Below are 19317 nucleotides of genomic sequence, written 5' to 3'. Positions count from 1 at the left end.
GATCATTTTCTAAAATATCTAATGTACCTCCACAATGCGAGATGTGGAATATTGCATAGTAATCACCCGTTAAAGAGACTTAACCTTTTACTAGCCTAAGAATAAAAACATTGGTTTTGGATTGCAAGAAATATATTATTATTATATACTGTATTATTTTTGGACATACATGGGTGTTGTATGTGTCATTTTTATTTCAGCACCATGTCAGTTTAAAACTTAATGGATATATATTTTAAATATTTTTTTTATTTGCTTTGGGGAAAAAGAACAGTTTTGCTTTTGGGGAAAATTTAGTATGATCAGATATATTTAAGGTATGGCAGCAAAGTGCCCTAGAAATGAAAAGGAAAAAGATTATCTCATAGTTTTTAATATGATTTATTGATTTATTGGCGTTTTTTCCTGCTTCATCAGTACATTCAGGTTTGCAATAAATAGACCACTTTTTAGAATTTAAAATAATGCTTTTAAGCATCTTAATAACATTTGAAAACTGTGCTGGCTTGCTCCCTGCTTGTGTTATAATAAGGCATTTTACTAAAGCCCTTTGCCTTGATGTGCCCTGAAAATTTGTTCAGTTACCAGGTTCAAAGAAGGGAATGTGCTGCATGTGAATTGTGTAAGTGTAAGAAATTACAGAATAAATAAACAGATTTAAAAATGCCTCAAGCAGGATTACAGAATGGTTCTGTACAAGAAATGTTCATTGGTTTGAATCATTCGGAAAAGGTACTAGAGCAGGCAAATTTATGTCAGTACATCAGTGATTTATAGTGGTGCTTTACACATTATTTCCCCTTTTTACTACAGAAATCAACATTGAGCACCAAGGCTTTGTTTAAAGCACTCCAAACTGCTCTTAATTAACGCTCAGGTTTGGACATGTTACCAGACACACTCACACAATGCTTTATCAAAGGACCAGCAGCACTGTGGATATCCCTGCTGTTAATACAGTAGGTGAGCTGCAGTCTAGATCTTGAAAGAAAAAGTGGCACCTAATGTTATGGTGTCTAGATTTTCAGTGTGTTTTTGTACTGAGGAAAAGGGTGATATGACGTTTCTTGAAATTAACATTCAGGGAAAGACTTTTTTTTTTACTTTTATAAACCTCTGATCCAAACGTTTGTGTCAACACCCTGTGTCAGTGACCTTCTGAGAGAAAGTGTCTATCAAATGACCTGTGTCAGACAATGACTTTATCCATGTGATTTGCCAGCTGCATTAATCATTTAAGGGTTTTTTTCTATCCTAAGTGTACAGTGCCATTTGGAATGACCGTGAGTAACAAAGCATTTTTTATCTGAGAAGGAGGACTTGGATACTCCTCTTTAGTCTACTTCACACCGAATACAATTTGACCTAAGCTTCTCAGACAGTGGGAAAAGACCAAAAGGAAGTATTTAACTTATTTATAGTTTTAATAGGCAGTAGCAAGTAGCAAGTTGTTTGTTACAAACATTCCAGGACATTAGTTTTTTTCTGCCATCTTACTTAAAACACTAATTTGCTGCTTGTCAGTGCAGTAATAAAAAAAAATTGCAGGGATTTGTTTAGTCTTTTGTCAAGCTTCCTGGCATTAACACTAGACTACATGGTCTTTTATTAAATGTGATCAGTCTTTTTTTCAGATCTAAATGATAGAAAAAAAAAGGTGCGTGCTGGAATCGCATGGAAATTAAAATCAGCAAGTCCACACCTTCTCAGCTAAATTCTAATGTTAATGGAAATTTGCCTGAACATTTGTCTGGAGAAGTCATTCCAATTCCCATTATGTAAATGTGGGAATTAAAGTTCTTGATTAGCTTTGGATACTGACATCTGAATGGGTGAGCAGTAAAAGGCTTTGGGTTGAATACACAAAGCTCATCTCCGCTGCATTAAAGCAAGAGTTTTCTTTCCCCAGAATGCAGACAGTAGCTGTTTTGATTTTATGGTAACTGTTTTTATTTTTTTCAGACAGTGAATTTTTGTTTTATTGTGTTAAGAAAGGTACTTGGGTTGTTTCACCAGTGTGGAGAAAAGATTCAAAATGGGATTTTGTTTCCTGGTTGTTTGTGTGACTATTTGCCACTTCAGTACAAATCTGGGAACAATCTGAGTTCAGTAGCTTGCTCAGGGCCTAATTCAGCAGGACCTCACTCTTTTACCTTCCAGCTATCCTGACCACTGCAAAATATCAATCCCAATTGCCACCACTCTTCAGGGTGGTGCGGCACAACAGGGAAAATAAGCACATCCTTTGGCTTCCGTTCCAGAAGCATTTTAAATGCATGTTTTGTTCCAGAAGAAGTTATCATTACTTAATGTGGAATAAAGTTCTTAATTTACAGTTCAGTCATTTGGTGCTGCCACCCAAAAAGATTCTACAGTCCCTTCAAAAATCATAAGTTCGCAAAAGTTCATAAAAAACATAAGTGCTGTCTCTTGTGTTGTTTTGTGAACTTTTGCAAAATTATGGTTTTTGAGAACTGGCCGTTAGTAGGCTTATTAACCTTTAGTTAATTATTAAGGCTCTTAAGAAATTAGAAGAGGTTTTTAATTAAAATCAACCTCAATCAAGTTTTGATTTTCACACCTGTCCTCAATCAGGTACATAAAAGTAATTAGACTGTTACAGAACACATTTGCTTTTTTGTGAGAATGATTTAAATGGTGTCTTTCCTACCTGCCTGGTCACCTGTTACAAGCTCAAGACAGTATTAATAAGCAAGTTGAGGAAAGAATGTAATGATGTTTTCTGCTTGTGATAGCATTGAAAACGTAGTTTAAATAAAGACAAATAAAATAGAATTGTTTTCAGTCTTGCCTGATTTATGTCTGATTTAGACTTTTTTAATTAGATGCATCTGATACATACCCTGGGTCAGAAATACAAAATTGTGCATTTATATTGTTATAAAAATCTAGCAAAATGTTAAAAAAAAGTGCAGATTTTTTTGTTCTTGAAAAGTTTGAATTATTTATAACATTCTGAATTTCTTAGTTTGGCTTTAAGGAGTGTTTTGAGCTCTTAAATGTAAATATATAACCAAATAAATCAAACTTTTATGTATTACTTCAGTACTGTACAGGTTTTGGCATCAAAAATTATCCTGCCAGAATAATTAATAGTAGCCAAGTGTGGTTTATTCCACTTTTTAAGTATCCTCGAAAGGTTGAGTCTGATCCATATTCCTGATCTAGTTCCTTGCAAAAATATTCCGACCCTTTCTCTGGTGTCCTGTGTTGTGAAATTAATCTCAGCATTTATATAAAACCTGATTGCTCAAACAGAAGACTTTAAAGCTACAGTAAATCTCCCAAAATATAAAGAGACAAAACTGAAATATGATGATTGCATAAGTATTCAGACATCTGAGCACAATATTTATTGGGAAGCACCTTTTTTAGAATTTACAGCAACAAGACATTTTGAGTAATCTCAATTTGAGCACAGAACCACACAGAGACAGGGTTTTTTTCATCTGAAATCATGAGAACCACTATTGTTGCAAACAGACTGAGGCCACTTCACTAATTCTGTAGCTAGTTAAGGTAGGTTTGTGTACCTAAACACATTCTGGTTTGCCAAAGCAAAGGGTTTTTTATGTAATTACCTTTCCATTTTTCTTTCATATTGCTGTAATTATCTACTTCTTTCTCTTTGTTTTCAATTTGAATGCGTGAAATTGGTTGCATATATAATACATATTAATTGCTACTTCAAAATGTCGTAATTGCAATGTTGAAAGCAATAAAATGTTAAAACTGTCCACAGGTCTGAATATTTTTGCAAGGCCCTGTATGTGACCATATATGTATGCTGTGTTCATCCATTCATCATTGAAAACTAGGCTAAAAGGTTGTAATATAAGGAAAATGAATAGTGTGATATGAACTTTTCTACTTATAAATTCATGTTGCGGAAAATTGCACCAAGGTAATATGCTCATCGAGACAGAAGTCCTCTTTTAAAAATGAAACAGATACAGTAGTCTTCTGGACTTTTGCAAGTGTGGTTAAAATTCACCCAGGTGCAATATCTTAATATCCACGGTTGGTCTTATAATTCTCCAGTTATCTTTTTATCTCTGTGCCACTGTGATGCTCACACACATATATGTTTCAGAAAATGTAAAAAAAAAGGTATATTGTGAAACTGGAAATGTTTTATTTTTCCCTTTAAAAGTAGAACTCTGGTTATTTAGGACTTTCACCTCTAAAAGCAAGAGGTTGCTGTCTCTCTGGTTGTCTGTGTACTAAGTTCTACAGGGTGGTTGTTAATGGAAGCTGTTGTTTGACTTAGAAAACAAATGGCAGTGGAGCAGGCTTAAGGAGAACTTTGCACTCAAATGTTATCACAGGGAGCAGTTTTTTTAAGCTAGCAAACTAACACCGGTTTCCTATCAAATTGCGTTTGGGACAAGTGGAAGATGGTTGAGTGGCGCAAACTTCAAAAGGCGGTTTCTTTATTGCAGCACAGTTGGTGGAAAACAGTTATTTTATTTCTTCCCAGACAGTGATGGACAACATCTGTAAGAGGTCCCCTCAGGCTGTGCCTTCTCACACCTTGCCTCACAAGTGCATCCAGACATCACGTGCACCAACACAGAGTGAGGCCTAAGCCTTAGGAAGGTGGTGGAGGTTTTAAAAGCAAAGGAAAACAGCGATACTGCTTCAACTGGATAAAAACATCCTTGTTTGCAAAGCTGCCTTTCAATTCATTTCCTGTGCCCCCAGACCTTTCAACGCCCCTTCTCCCAGTGCCCTCCCCCATGGTGCGCTGTTGATCGGAGTGACAAGCTCAGACTCATCATCAGCTGTTCCTTTGTGTTCCACAGCACAATGACAGAGCATAGCTGATCCAGGTGTCCTCGGCCTGAGGAGACTGGAAAAGCTGGAATAGGGTAGGGTGTAACGTGAAAGGTCAACAGGTCTCCCTAGGTGACTGTCTATCGATGTGATAAAACATGGCTGAGGAGGCATTAGAGAGTATGTGGCTTTTAAATACTTCTAAAAACTGAACAGCCAACTTCTGTTATTAAAAAATAACCTGTCATAACCTGTGTTTTAAAAATATTTTGCCAGGATTGTTGTTTGTTTCTGGGTATCAGAGTATCTGCTCCCGGTTTTGAGGTTTAAAAACCATGAAGAGTGTTAACTAAATGACATCAGAATACAGCGCTTTGGATTACACTGTCGTTGGAGAATCCTCTTTCTTGAAATGATTTGACGTCCTTTTGTAGCCTACTATTCAGGTGACTTTCTGGACTCTTGTCTCATAATGTTTCTTTCCATTTCCAAGGGGGAAAAATAGGACATGTTTAGGCAAAGTATCAATTCTTTTTCAAGAGATCAAGTGAAGCGTGCTTAAAAGCACAAAGGAACAAAATGGCTGAGACTTAAAGGCTGCAAGTTTCATTATCTCGTATCCTTTCTGAGGAAGCAAGGGGATTCTCCTGTGTCCAGCTATTGCAAAAACCTCAGCATTTGGTATCAGCTCTGAACAACCCACAGGTTCTGCTCTGTGCCATCTCCGATCACTCTTATACATTTCTGTATTGAGAACCTCATTTTTGACAGTTCCTTTCATGCTGCTGAACAAGCAAGTGTCATCATTCAGCCTAAACAGGTTATACCTACTAGAAAAATAAAACCAAAAGCCACTTGGATTCATCTGAGAGGAGTAGGAAGCATGCAAAAGAGTTTAAATTTAGTTCTTTTAACCCATGAGCTCTTTTTCTGTCTTTGGTTAGTCTTTCACGTGTGTGAAAATGATATTAAAAATAGAAGGGTTTTTGAAAATCGTCTCTGGTATTTAAGAAGCTCCTCTTCTGAGTTTCTGAGCTGAGAGATGTGTAAATTATCATTACAACATGCACAAAGGTTTACTAATAAGAAGCTTTGCCAGAGAGGGATAATATACACTTCCATTATGTTTCCACTATGCAGGCCTAGTAAGATATTTAAGAAGCCTTTTTTTGCTGGAATAGTTCTGCAAATAAGTCGGAAACAATAACAGATGTGAATAATGATGACATTAATTAGGTAGCATTAGGAAGTGAGAAAAGTCTGAGAAAAAGCTGTGAAATGTGTATGAGAGAAAACTGCTGTGAAAAGCAGTGGCCTTTCCAGGGCTGATTTCTGCATGCTGACGATTAGTCTTATCTTATGAATGTTCCTTTAGTTGTGTTCAAAGTGGTTATACCAGGATACTGGTCTAGGTTTAGGTTTAGAATTAGGTTTTCAGGTTTTTTAGGGCATAAAAGATTTATAATTTGGCTTGGGTCCTTCATTTGGGAAAATTATTTTGATTTATTTTCAGGAACGAAGGCGTTACTCTTCTTGATGTGAAGTCCTAGGCTGATACAATTCCGTTTTCTCATATAATCCCACTGGTTCAAAAAGAAGGCTCCTTCCTCTCTGTGTTTGTGCCCTTGTGTTGTAGTAACGATCCTGCTGACTACTGGAGTTGTTATTCACGGTGGTGTAAATATACACTTTAGTGGCGGCAGTGAGCTTGCCCTAACCAGCACCTCCTTGATGCTTTACGGTGAGTTTCTGTTGGTCACCCTTAAAGAACACCCATGAAGATGTCTCACAGAAAGCCACAAAGCCTTTGGTTTGTCAGTTCAGTTAGTATTGTCCTCAGTTACCACAAGCTAAATTAGAAGTGAACAATTTAACAGAGATCCTAGTCTAATCCTAATTATTACCAGGAGCAATTTCTTAAGCACATACTAGGTCTTCTTGACCTTTCTAAATAGTCTGTATTGTTTTACATTCAATCGCCTAAAACATTTTTAAAAAACAGAAATTCTGCAGGATTTAGTTATTTCTCTGATTTTTAATGATCAAAGTTGGCAATAAGTTTTAGTTGGCCTCAAAGTACAATACATATATCATTTTAGGTATTCTTGTTTGAGAATGAAAAGCTCTGTTAGGAGTGACAAGGCTGAGTTCCTCTAATCCCCTGTTTATGAAGATCTCCCTTCTGGTCTGGCTTTTGTCTGGCTTTCATGTTGCTCTGCCTCTGTGAAGAATATCCAAAGACTAACACAACAAGTATTTTGGGTGTGTGTTGCTAAGGTGTCATTGCTGCAGTCAACCTGTACAGAAAATCCTTGTTTTGACATCATATAAAATTGAAGTTTCTATTTCTATTGAAATTGTATTTGTAAAACATTGCATTTTTAGCTGTGCAAATAAAACTAAAGCATGCTGAAGTAAAGAAAATATTTTTTAATGCATTCACGTGTCTCAGTGCTTGATTTATTGGATTTAAATGCGTGTCGGTTCTTGTTTGAGATCTAGGAATTCTAATTTTAGATTTTGTTGTCTTTAGCTCTAATATTCCAGGTAAATTTATGTTCTTTGAGTATTATTATTTCTACTGTAAACAGTTCTTTCCTCTTCCCATACTTTCTATGGTATATTGGACCAGTTATTAAGTGAAATTTGTAATGTTATTATCTTGCTTCAGGAATTTCCGATAAAGTGCAAATTGCTGTTATCAAGGTCTGGAGCACAGCAAAGCAAGCTATTCACTCAGTCTCTCAGATAGTTCTGTAATAGTCCCGAAGTCTGTGAGGCTGACATGTTGAAGCTGTGGGCAGGTAGTGAAGTCCAGTGTGTAACTGCAGTCTGATTCACATTGATTTGTTGCCATTAGCCTGCCTTTGAAAAGTTAGGACATAGCTACTGATGCTGCAGTTGATGCAATTAGGATTTTGCTGGTCATAAAATTCTGGACCATCGTCACCTTCGGAAAAGTAAAACTGTTAATGCTTACCTGTACATATGTTTATACTCCTAGTCCTTTTCCATTTAACTGGTAGGTGAAATGCACTGCTGTAAGGGTGAGTTGGGATAGACCAGGGCAGCATTTGATCTTTGCAGTTTATTTGTAACTTGGCTCAGTTCAATCACCCCGGAGTCCTTTTATTCTGAACTAGACTGACTACCGGTTGTCTTTCTATGGGGCAAAGAAAAGCTGTAAATTGCGGTTTGTTTGGTTTCTGCTTTGTCAAGAAAGGAAGTCCTCAGGATTAGTATTGTCTGTTGTATGCAGAAATTGCTCAGGGCTTCAACTTGTACATACTCCCTCTATCTGACAGGGCAGGGCTTGTGATAAAAATTGTGTATCTGTCTTAATATTCAAACACCGTCCCAAAAACAATTTAGATGTGCTTTGGGGGTTACATTTTTTCCTTCATTGACTGCGCCCAGACTGTGTGCAATTTGTGCAGACGTGTCTTCAGTCTGTATGGAAATCATAACTTATATAGCTATGAAAGACTTCTGAAGGACTTAGTGTTTATATCTTTTTTCAGGTAAATGTCAACAATTGTGAATTTCTGTAAAGGTTTCAACAACAAAAAATACAGATAAAAGCTCTGCCAATGCTTACGTCACTGTGTGGAGAGGACTTTCCAAAAGCCTTTTGTCTCCCATTCAGATGGGGAATGGGATGAAATGCATAAAGCTGAGAGAAAAGACAACTGCTTGCTGAGAATGTCATGGTACATAGTTTACTGGTATGCTGGTACACCACTGTATAGCACCCAAGCACTACGGAAACCACAGCTTCCTCACCACAGTCATGGTGACGACTTTGTGCCTGACTGCAGCTTTCCTATAGATGACATCAGCCCAGTGAGGAATCCTCACTCGCCTGGAGAATATATCATAGATGTTATACTCTTGAATATGAATATATTAATGTGAAAGAGCAGAATACCACCAGCTCGGATTTATTCACAAACTCATGGAGAATTTGATTTGACCCTGTTCTGGATACGTTTGATATTTAGATAAGCGTATAGTCTGCAGTGCACACAAAATGCTGCATTTTTTTAAACGATTGTCCCATCAAATGCACACCTGAACAGTTTGCTTATGCCGTTTCCATGAAACCCCAATTGAATTTCCTTTTAATTGTGAGAACCCAAAGTAAAGAACTCAAAGTACTCGAACTCAAAGTAAAGTCTTTCATGTAAGCCTTTTCTTGAACAGGGTTCCACTGCAAACGACCTCAAAGGCAATTTCTGGCAAAACCCTGGGCTGTTAGTGATAAATGCAGTTTGAAGTTAATTAAATGGCTTCTTTAAGTGAAGTTAATGCATCATCAGCCTTCCTCACCCTGTACATCATCTGCTTTCGTCTCGCATTTTCCTCAGGGTCTCCTCTGCTGCTGTTTGCCAATCGAAGGGACGTCAGGCTGGTGGACGCCGGACTGGGCAGGCCGGAGTCTACTGTGGTGGTCAGTGGCCTGGAGGACGCAGCTGCTGTGGACTTCCTGTTCTCCGAGGGCTTGATCTTCTGGACGGATGTCAGCGAAGAGGCCATCAAGCAGACCTACTACAACCAGTCAGGGAATGTGCAGAGCGTCATCGTGTCCGGGCTGGACTCCCCTGATGGCCTGGCCTGCGACTGGCTGGGGAAGAAGCTGTACTGGACCGACTCGGAGACCAACCGCATCGAAGTGGCCAACCTTAATGGTACATCGAGGAAGGTGCTCTTCTGGCAAAACCTGGACCAGCCCAGGGCCATTGCTCTTGATCCGGCTCACGGGTAAATATTTCCTACTGCAAATATCATTACTGTCTTGTGACAGCGGTTCAGGGTCTGCCACGCCACAAAGCTGGGGCTGACATGTCTGTGAGGGTACATGCTGTGTGTAGATGCTAGTGTGACAACTTGTGGTGTTTTTTTATAACCTAATTAGAAAAATGGTAAAACGTTTTATAGGTCTGCACATACTTCTAACAAAATCAAGTTAAATTTAATCAACCATGAAGCTTAACTCTCCTTGCGGACTCATAATTTTTTTCCCCACAATGAATTGCAAAAAATAGGCTTCCTTATACTGACACTAATGGTGCTTTTCAAAAAAGCATGTACTTATGTAATGTGAGATTTATGATTTGGTAACCTCTACCTGTAAGTAACAGTATTTTCTTATTGGTTTGCTTGGCATTTTCTTTTAGAAACCAGAAGCACTTTGTTGTAGAAATCTAACACTTAAATTTCCAAGCACCGTTGTCTGCCATTGACTTGTTTTTTTGCTGATCTGATGATAAATTTTAATTTGGGGATTACAGGGGCTTATGGATTTTGAATGTAAGTAATTTAATGTCTGCTCCCTAGTGAAAATGCATTTCCTCCTGTAGTTATTTCTTGCTTCAGTGTGTGTGTTCAGATTTATGAACAATACTGTGGCAAGAGAGAGAAAGTTACAGCCTGGCCAATAGAGCCGCATACATTTGTGCAGCACAGTGCCAAGACAAACATAAAAAATCAGCATACTTCTGACTTTTACACTTTCAGTTCTCAGACATCATGGCGAATCTTCTGTGAAAGCAGATTGTTTTTTTCAAGCCACTTGTCAATTGCTTTAACATGCACACAAACACAGGCCAAAGGAAAATAAAGCAATCCTTCATAAATAACTTAGTAAAGCTATCCTTTAGAAAAAGTGGTGAACAGTTCATTCTGACCATGTATTAACTCATTCATGTAGAAATATTGACCTGTAGTTTGCAGTGAAAATTAAAAACATTTTTTATGAGCCAGTAATAGGCCAGGGTAACATTATGTGCCAGAAACAATATAATATATAATACAGTAGCACCCTATACTACAGTGAATGAATTATAAAGAGGAATAGAAAAAAAATATTTTGTTCAGTTTTGTGCAAATATCAGTAGATGTAGGAGTAAAATGGAATTCTATGTGATTATTTTTCTTCCAGGGCAGCATGGTGGTGCAGTGGTTAACATTACTGCCTTGGGGCCCTGGGTTCAGTTCCTGAGGTGCTGAACTCAGGAATAGTGGTGTTTAATGTTCTCCCTGTGTTCACGTAGGTTTCCTCCCACAGTCCAAAAACATACCGGTAAGTTCATTGGCTCCTGGGAAAACTGGCCCTGGTGTGAGTTTGCGCAGATTTGTGTCTGTGTGAGCCTTGTGATGGTCTAGCATCCCGTCCAGGGTGTACCCTGCTTTGTGCTCATTGCTTGCTGGGATAGGCTCCAGCTCCCCTGCAAACCTGAATTGAAAGAAGTGGTCTGAAAATGGAGGGATGGACCTTCTTCTTCCAAACTTGGGATTGCAAATATGATAATATGGCCCAGTAGCTGTGCCATGTGGCCACCTCAGGCCAATCAGCAGGGAACCAGTTCCGTCCACAGATCCACACTGTGATGTTAGACAGTAAGATGGCGCACGCTAGCCTGAATGAAAATCAGCGGGTGTGTGGGTCACCAGGACCAGGAATAAGAACCACTGCTCTAAACAGACAAAAATAGTAAACACATACACATCATAAACCATACTAGTATCTCCTCCGGGTGATTGATGTGACAGTTTCTTTGCTACTCACATACATTATCTCGTACATGCTCTGCAACAGGTAGTCACCTGACTGGCTTGAGTATTTCACAAATTGTCGTCCAAAGCAATCCAGTCTCTGTCCCCACTCCCACAGTTCTCACAGGATTCCCTGAGTCACCAGAGTCAGACAGCTCCTGCCCACCAGGGCCGCATTCCTGCAGGTTGTTTCCATTAACAACTGATTAGCACTTAAGAAAAAGGTAATCTGCCTTTGAATGCAAATAATTAGTGTAATAAAGCAATTAAAACCAGCAGTAGAGTGAGAATGGGCCTTTGAGGTGTGGGGGGTAGGGGTAGCCTATCCCTGATCTAAATGACTCCACCTCACAATATACAATACTAAATGTTTAGTCTTTTTTCCAGTTTTCTTGGTTCTAACATTTCTAGGATACAGATAAGAAAGTCAGCCAGCTTTTTAAGTGATACTGATTTAAGTTTCTTTAAAATTGCCATGCAGCTGGGGTTAATTTTTAGTTATCTTTCCCCTTGTCTAACCTGGAGCAGTTTTGCTAGACTTTGTAGTGTGTTTTTTGTTTGCTGCCTTAATGCAATGTCACAAATCCATCTGCAAGTGTCTCAGCAGTCTCCACTGAAAACCTGATTACAGCATTTCAGTAATTCAGTTGGCAGAGTGAGATTCGAATGAAATCGGCTGTATTGAGTTATTATTGGTGGTTTAAATGTAATTTAATAACAACAAAATGCATGGCATCATGCCACTTATACCCTATAGGTCCTACTACTGTTTTTCCTTTAGAAATCAAAGACATACACTAGCCTTCCAAATACTTCCTCCACCTGAAAATCCGCAGCATCACATCAGAGACCTCCCAAGCTCTATTTCTCTTTCAAGTTGGTTGTGAGCATTCGCAATAACCTAGGTGTGGTGTGAGCAAACATAGTTAAGAAAACAAAACAACAAGAGCAGACTTGAGCGCTTTGTTTAGTTTGGAGAATGCAAAGCACATAATACACGTACGGACCACTGCATCCTGTTAGTTTTTTAACTCTTCTTTAGACAATCGGGTGTTAATTTAGAATCTTTTATTTCCAGTCTGGTCCTTTATCTTATAGACTGCAGCCAGCAATGCAGCATAATGTTTATAGGCTACTTTGAATACTCAGACCTTTGACTGAACATTTAGTCTTATACTTATAAGTATTATTTATATCTGTCAGTGCAGCTCAGTAGATGGAGTCTCTGGTGGACTACCACGTCTACGATGTAGCATCTCTCTTAAGTTTGTTGAATACACAAATCTCCTCGCAAGTTGGACAGATTCCTAGCTTAAGGTACAATGTGAGTATCTCTGCATCTGTATAAAAGTCTGTGGAGATGTGAGTCATTGATGTTTTTTTTCCCATTTTTTGAGAGTATGTTTATTGTGTCAACCCTGCGAAGATCGGAGTCCCATTCCGGATGTATCCTGCCTCGCACCTGTTGTGTGCCGGGATAGGCTGAGGCTTCCCTGCGACTCTGAATTGGATGGTGGTGGTGGTTGAGTGCCGTCAAGTCAGTATTGACTCATGGCGACCGTATGGACAGTTCCACCGTCATACAGATCCATACAGTTTTCATGGCACGATCCGGAAGTAGGCCTTTCTTCCACGCCGATAGTGCGAGTGTTGTTGTCGTTGTCACAGATCTTTACTTTTAACAGTTGATTTCAGGGCTTACCTAGTGCCTTGCTCTCCTGTGATGGAGCCAGTTTAACTGATAGCCACCTTTTACAGCCTATCGGAGGGCAGACAGCACTTTTCTTTATCCCCATTAAGATACTAGCAAAGACCTGATCAAACAGCCTTTCTTCATGGCATAACCAAGAGGTGTTGTGCTTGTACATTTGACTGAGCTCAAAATGGAGCATTTTGAAGGTGTTAATTAAGATGAATGTTCTGTTGAATTAGGCACCAAGACCAAAATATTAAGTCTCATTTCTGAACAGGTTTAAGTGTTCATTCTCAATAAACACCTATGGCAGGTTGAATAAGCATGTGTATAAGTAACTGATTGTGTCAGTACATCATACTTTACAGATCAAAAGGCTCTTCCAAAAGTCTGCTTTATTTTAGTCTAAGGAAATTTGTTTTAATTTTAAGCCTTGTTGGACAAAGGAACACATAGTGTTTGACAGGCCTAGATTGTGCAGTTGAGCTACGTCTTGCATTCTAATACAACTCTTAACTGGGGATGTATAGTTAGTATAACACAAACAGTAGTGTTAAAATATTGTAAATAAACAACTTTGAAAGTTAAACATAAGTGATCTTTCAGATAATTCTTTCAAAAACATTATAGTGGCTTGCAGCAACTACAGGTGAACTGTGAATCAAGGATTGCTGTACTGACCTCCTGGATTTGTAATCTCTTGGAAACGAGTCACTTACATTAGCAACTGTAGCACCTAAGGTTGTTTGTTAATATATACGTGCTGTGTTTGAAAATACCATGTTATAATAATCTGGGTGCTTAATCAAATCTGCAGCCAAGCAAAGGGTGCATATCCATTTGTGAAGCAGTCATAGTTCAGTATTTGAAGGTCTAATCAATCAGTGCATATCCACTGTTAAATTTAATTGAGTGTCTCTATTGAGTGCCAATATAGTCACTGTCAATTATGCTAATTAAGATTAAGGATTGAACCATAGTGTTGTCTTCAGTGTTTTTGTTTGCTTTTTGTTGTCTCTTAATTGGTTTACTATTATGTCAATTAATCAATCAAGATTGAAGAGGCTGTGTAACACTTGCACACACCCATGTCCTACTTCTGCTTTGATTCTGTGGGGCAGAACTGCAGTGGAGAAATGCTGGTCCATTAGATAATGACTATTAGCAAACTAGTACTCATGACAAACTGAAAAAAGTAAGCATCAATTTGACTGTGAAATATACAGCTTTATTTCAATGTCTTCCTCCAGTGTGGAGCAGTGGTTGCATTTTGGACTTGCAGCTAGAAAGCTGTAGAAAGATACTGCTGCTGTATCCTTGAACAAGATGCTACACTCAAGGAAATGCTCTAGTAAAATGCACAGCTGTATAAATGTGTGCAAATGTATGTCAATTTGGATAGAAGCATTAGCACAATAAATCAGTAATTGGTTGGTAAAGAATTCTGCACCCTGCAGTAAAATAGGAGCAAAAAGTTTGACTGTTTCAGCTCCTCTCACTGTCACACTCACAAGTGTTTAGCACAATCTCTGCTCTTTGTTAATTGTTTATAGCTCTGCAGATGCAAGCAATCATTTATTGGATCAAAGAATCTTAGTAAACGAAATGTGAAGCTGGAGCAAATTATGTGATGATATTTTAGCAAAATAGTCTGTCTGGAAAGTCATTGGACGTAATCCTACAAATGCTAGCGTTAGGAGCTTAAGTCAAAGTGGCACAAATAATATGCATGGAAGACAGGGCAGGCTCACCGGTGGAAAACCTCTTGATTCTCCTCTGGTTTTGAAATTTTCTGTCATAAACACTAGAATTCTAACTGATAAATTTACAGTGAACAAGAATTCTATAAATGCCTGCACAGTCAATCATTTGTACTGTAGCATAAAGCCCCAGTTTTTCATTTTAGAAATCTTGGTAGTATCTTTTGGAAACCATATCTCCTTATGAAAAATGACAGTGTGTGGATATACAGTATGTGTTCACGTATGGGCCTGGTATGTCTTAAATCACCTGACTGTAAAACTGTTTGACCCTTCCTTGTTCTTTTCCCTTGCTCTCTGATGTCAAAATGTGATCACAGGTTTTCAAAAAACAAAGAAAACCAATTATTACCTCCAGTGCTATTCTGGTCTTACCTATACTGTACTTTGTTCGTGTTGCCTTATGTAGAAATTTTCACCTGATTTAATTTCCAATAATTTCTCTGTATTGTAACAATGGCTGCTGCTGTTTCAGAAATAAAGGAAGCAAATGGTAATCAGTCAAGTTTATAGATTTCTATCAAATTCAATAGCCATTATTTATCAATGTGGTGTTTTTAGTGTGTAAGTATTAAGTGGGAAAGAGTGTTTGAAGTGAGACAAGCCTGTCTGATAAGCCCTGCTTTTTAACTATTTTGCTTTTGATATTGTACTACATGTTTAGTCTAGCTGACAGGGTGGGTTTTTCATTCCTTGATTTATTCCATTTTTCAAAACAGCTGTCATTCCATAGTTAGGACTAGCACTGTTTTAGAAGACTTGTAGGGGAGAAGACAATTGTAGTCTATTTCATTTCCATAGAGGCGGCTGAAGTCCTCTGTGTTTTCCTTTCTATTAAAGAGCTCCTTAATTGTTATACTGGTATTATTGCTTTCTTTTATTTCTTCTTTAAAAAGGCTTTGAATTAAAAAAGAATAACTTTAAAACTCTAAAAAGGCCTTTTTGGAGTTTTCTATCTTATCCATACAGTTCTAACTTCAGTATACCTTGGCAAGCTCTAAATAGTTTTGAATAGTTATCATTTATAGGGTCATTCAGACTCCTCATATTACTGGTAATGTGTAAATCCTTTTTCTGTATAATTCAAATTAATGGAAAAGAGATTGGGCCCTGAAATAAAAAAAAATCCTCAAATACTAATATAACGTGTTTCTGTTTGACAAATTGAATTTTCTTTGACACAGTTAAACAGGTTAGTATGATTTTTGTAGGTCATTTTCAGTACTAACAGAATATTAAAGAAATTTTGATTATTTCTTTGCTTGTCTGTGACTTTCTATGGAGACCATCTTTAGCTGATACAGACAATGCTTGGTGTGATACCGAATACCAAAGGGGAGCATTGCTCCTAAACATCTTTATTTATGCAGAGAACCACAAGACAATGGTCTGCCTCTCCACAAGTCAGAAGGAAGTTAGATAATTGTGCTCTATTGTGATGGATTCTTCTGGGCACGATTAAATGAATTCTGTGACTTCCCTGCACTGCAGTGGGGGTTAAATCCTGGCATCCTGTTTGCCTCCCTCAGGTACATGTACTGGACAGACTGGGGAGAGGAGCCTCGGATCGAGAGGGCAGGGATGGATGGCAGCAGCAGGGAAGTCATTGTGGACTCCGATATCTACTGGCCCAACGGACTGACCATTGACCTTGAGGAGCAGAAGCTCTACTGGGCCGATGCGAAGCTCAGCTTCATCCACAGAGCTAACCTGAATGGATCCAATCGGTGAGTGTCTCGTGCATTTGAGGGCTCGAGGCCTCGGTTTCTCACTTTTCTTGTGGTGAGCTTCCTCCCGCTTTTCAGACACAGTAAAATGATTGTGGCAACAAACTTCTCAGGCTTTTGAAACAAAACTTCAGACCAATCCAGCCGAGGCAGAATGGTACTTATAGCTCTCCAAGCCAAGCTCAAAGACCTGCGACAAACCCAAATTAGAAAACAGGTCTTTGAAGCAGGTGCTAGAAACAAGTTGAGTCCTCCTCTCAGATTCCACCCCCCTAGAGCACTGGTCACGCCAGGGCAGCCCTGCCAGTCTGCTGTTTTTCTGCAAGGAGCAGAGAGAGCTGATTGAGTGGTTTTCAGTGTGCACAGGTCAAGGACGGACTTCAGAAAAAAACAAACCAAGCCACCAAAGGCATCCACCCTTCAGATACAGCACTAGGAATGCCAGAGGTATTGGGTAGTGGGAAGGAAACATTGTGCACTGCGGTGGAGAAAAAAAAAGCCTTTTATTCATGGTGAGGTTTAATAATTGTAGACCGTGACTTCATTCGTTTAAGAAAAACAAAATTTGCAAGATTTGAGTTTGCTAGATATGAGCTTTCCTCATATCGCTCCAATCAAGTGCTTTTGACCATTTTTAGAATTAAAAACTTTGTTCATGGCAAAGATATTTTCAGATAGGGTGGCTATATATTTTTTTTACATGTCCAATATCCAATACAACTACTCCAAAACGTGGTAACTGCAAAAATGCATAGTCTCATTGAAAAGATCTGAAGGCCTAATTGTTACCAGAGACAATAGCTTCATTTTTGGCAATGTAAATCTCCGCTGTAACTTACATTGTCTACTGTGTTAAAAATCATGTTCAGCAACCAAGTATGCAAGACCACAAATGGCCATGAGATCTGGATATAATTAATTTTTTTCAGACTTCTGCACTACTGGACTAAGTTAAATACCCAAAGACAGGATCATGGTGTACAGCAAACAGATGTGACTTGGTGCTTTGCACAATATCTCGTAAATGTCTTCTCTTTAACTCTGCCACAGTATACTTTCCTTGCTTCCTTTTGTTGCCCCTGACCCTATGCAAGAATGGGAATACTTGCTGTGCTGTCAGAAAACCGAAGATTAAACCTTATACTGAAGAGTTTAAATGTCCTGCACGATTTCATTTATCAAATTAACACTCAACATCTGAAAACAAGTTATTTTTAACAGAAAAAATAACGTAAGCATAGAATTACTTTTACTGTAAAACATTTGTAAAGCGTTTTCCAAGTTGTTAACCACTATGTAGTTCTAGTTCATAGTTCATAGAACTGAGTCATTGATATAAAAAAGCATTAAATTCATTATTAAAGGTTTTACTTCTCTAGTGTATGGTGACAGCCTTGTAGATGTTGGAAGGCATTCCCAAAAGCTATTTATACATTGTTAATGTGAAACCCGTGGAAAAGTAGACTGCTGATTGAAAGGATTTAACTCTTTCCAGATAGGACCTCTTACACTGTCATGTTTCTTTTTGATCCGCCCCTGATCCAATTACAAAAACCAGTTTCATGCTTCCAAAGAACTTTTGTCTGTTACCAAAGTAAGATTTTTTTAAAGATTGTGCTTTCCTGTATTTGGCCCCTGTGTTCTCCTTTTTAGGATTTTGTCAGCCCGCAAATGTGTTCAGTAGCTCTGTGACCAGACTCAATCCTGTGAGCTGCTTCCCCAGTTATTAACGACAGCTGTACTGTCAGCAAGAGGAAACTCTTCCCTGCTAATGACTGAAACAGACATGGCTCCAAGGTCATTGACAGCCTGATTTGTTTAATTTCCCTCTGGAAAGAAGCTGTACATGTTTGAGAGCGGGGCTTAATCTTATACATGCCACAGATACTTTTAATGATCTAAGCAGAACCTTAGCTACATTTGTCATTTTCTGTAGCATTTCTCACTCCTGGAGGATGTTCGTATTATGAGGATGTGTAACCAATCATTTGATGGAGCAGAAGTGTTCTGAATTTGTTTTCTGTGTAATGGTAATGCGTGTTGAAGTTTTTACTGTTTTCTTAAGGAACAGGTTCCTTACCTGAGTTTCCTGTGTAATAACACCCCTTTTGTATTCTTATTGACACGTGTGCTTTCTCTGTTTCTGGTAGTTATGGCTTTAATGTGATATCAAAGCTATTCCTTTATTTTTTATTACTTAAATTAACCCATTTCCTGCTTGTCTTTAGCTGGGTATTCTCTTTGCTGTGTTTTTGAACTTTGGTTTCCTATCAAGTGTTGGGAGATGGATTTCAGCCCCAATATAGAAGAAAAACTGGCAGAATCAAGTGGAATAAGACAATTAGTCCTTAACCGCCTTTAATGTAGATTAACATGTGAAAGAAATGTTGCTAATATTTTTGTATTCAATTTATTCTGAACTACATTAGGCCAACATCATACTGAAAAAAACAAAACATTTTTCAGTGGTCGTTTTAGTCTTATTTTATTATTTTGACAGTTTAGTTGAGCCTTTCTTTCTGTCAGTAGAGAGGTGAGTGATGCTTAGAAATCATGCTTTTTAAGTCATGTGAAAAGAAGATGGATCGTCAAACCCCTTTAGAACCAAGAAAGGCTGCCAAAGACAGGGGGCTGTTCGGCCCCTCTCTTTCTCTTCTGGCTTGCTAGTGGTTTCATGATCCACATTTTCGGCATACGCTTCTTTAAGCATCCCATGGAGTCTGCTTCAACTACATTGCTGGTTCTGAAATCTCTTAATCCACTGTGCAAAAACAAGGTCTCTAGT

General features: G+C 38.4%; 1 protein-coding gene across 1 annotated transcript in view; it reads left to right on the top strand.

Moving 5' to 3' along the window:
- lrp5 (low density lipoprotein receptor-related protein 5) overlaps positions 1-19317 on the top strand; it is a 72036-nt gene that overhangs the window by 3069 nt on the left and 49650 nt on the right. Inside the window, exons 2-3 of the mRNA XM_088935039.1 lie at positions 9165-9558; positions 16335-16532. Of these exons, the coding sequence (XP_088791165.1) occupies positions 9165-9558; positions 16335-16532 (592 nt within the window). The remainder of the gene's footprint in view (positions 1-9164; positions 9559-16334; positions 16533-19317) is intronic.

Source organism: Atractosteus spatula, chromosome 16 (assembly GCF_055471065.1).
Source record: "Atractosteus spatula isolate fAtrSpa1 chromosome 16, fAtrSpa1.hap1, whole genome shotgun sequence".
Lineage (NCBI taxonomy): Eukaryota > Metazoa > Chordata > Actinopteri > Semionotiformes > Lepisosteidae > Atractosteus > Atractosteus spatula.
Note: the sequence above shows the minus strand (reverse complement) of the source record. Positions and strands in the feature narration are given on the sequence as shown.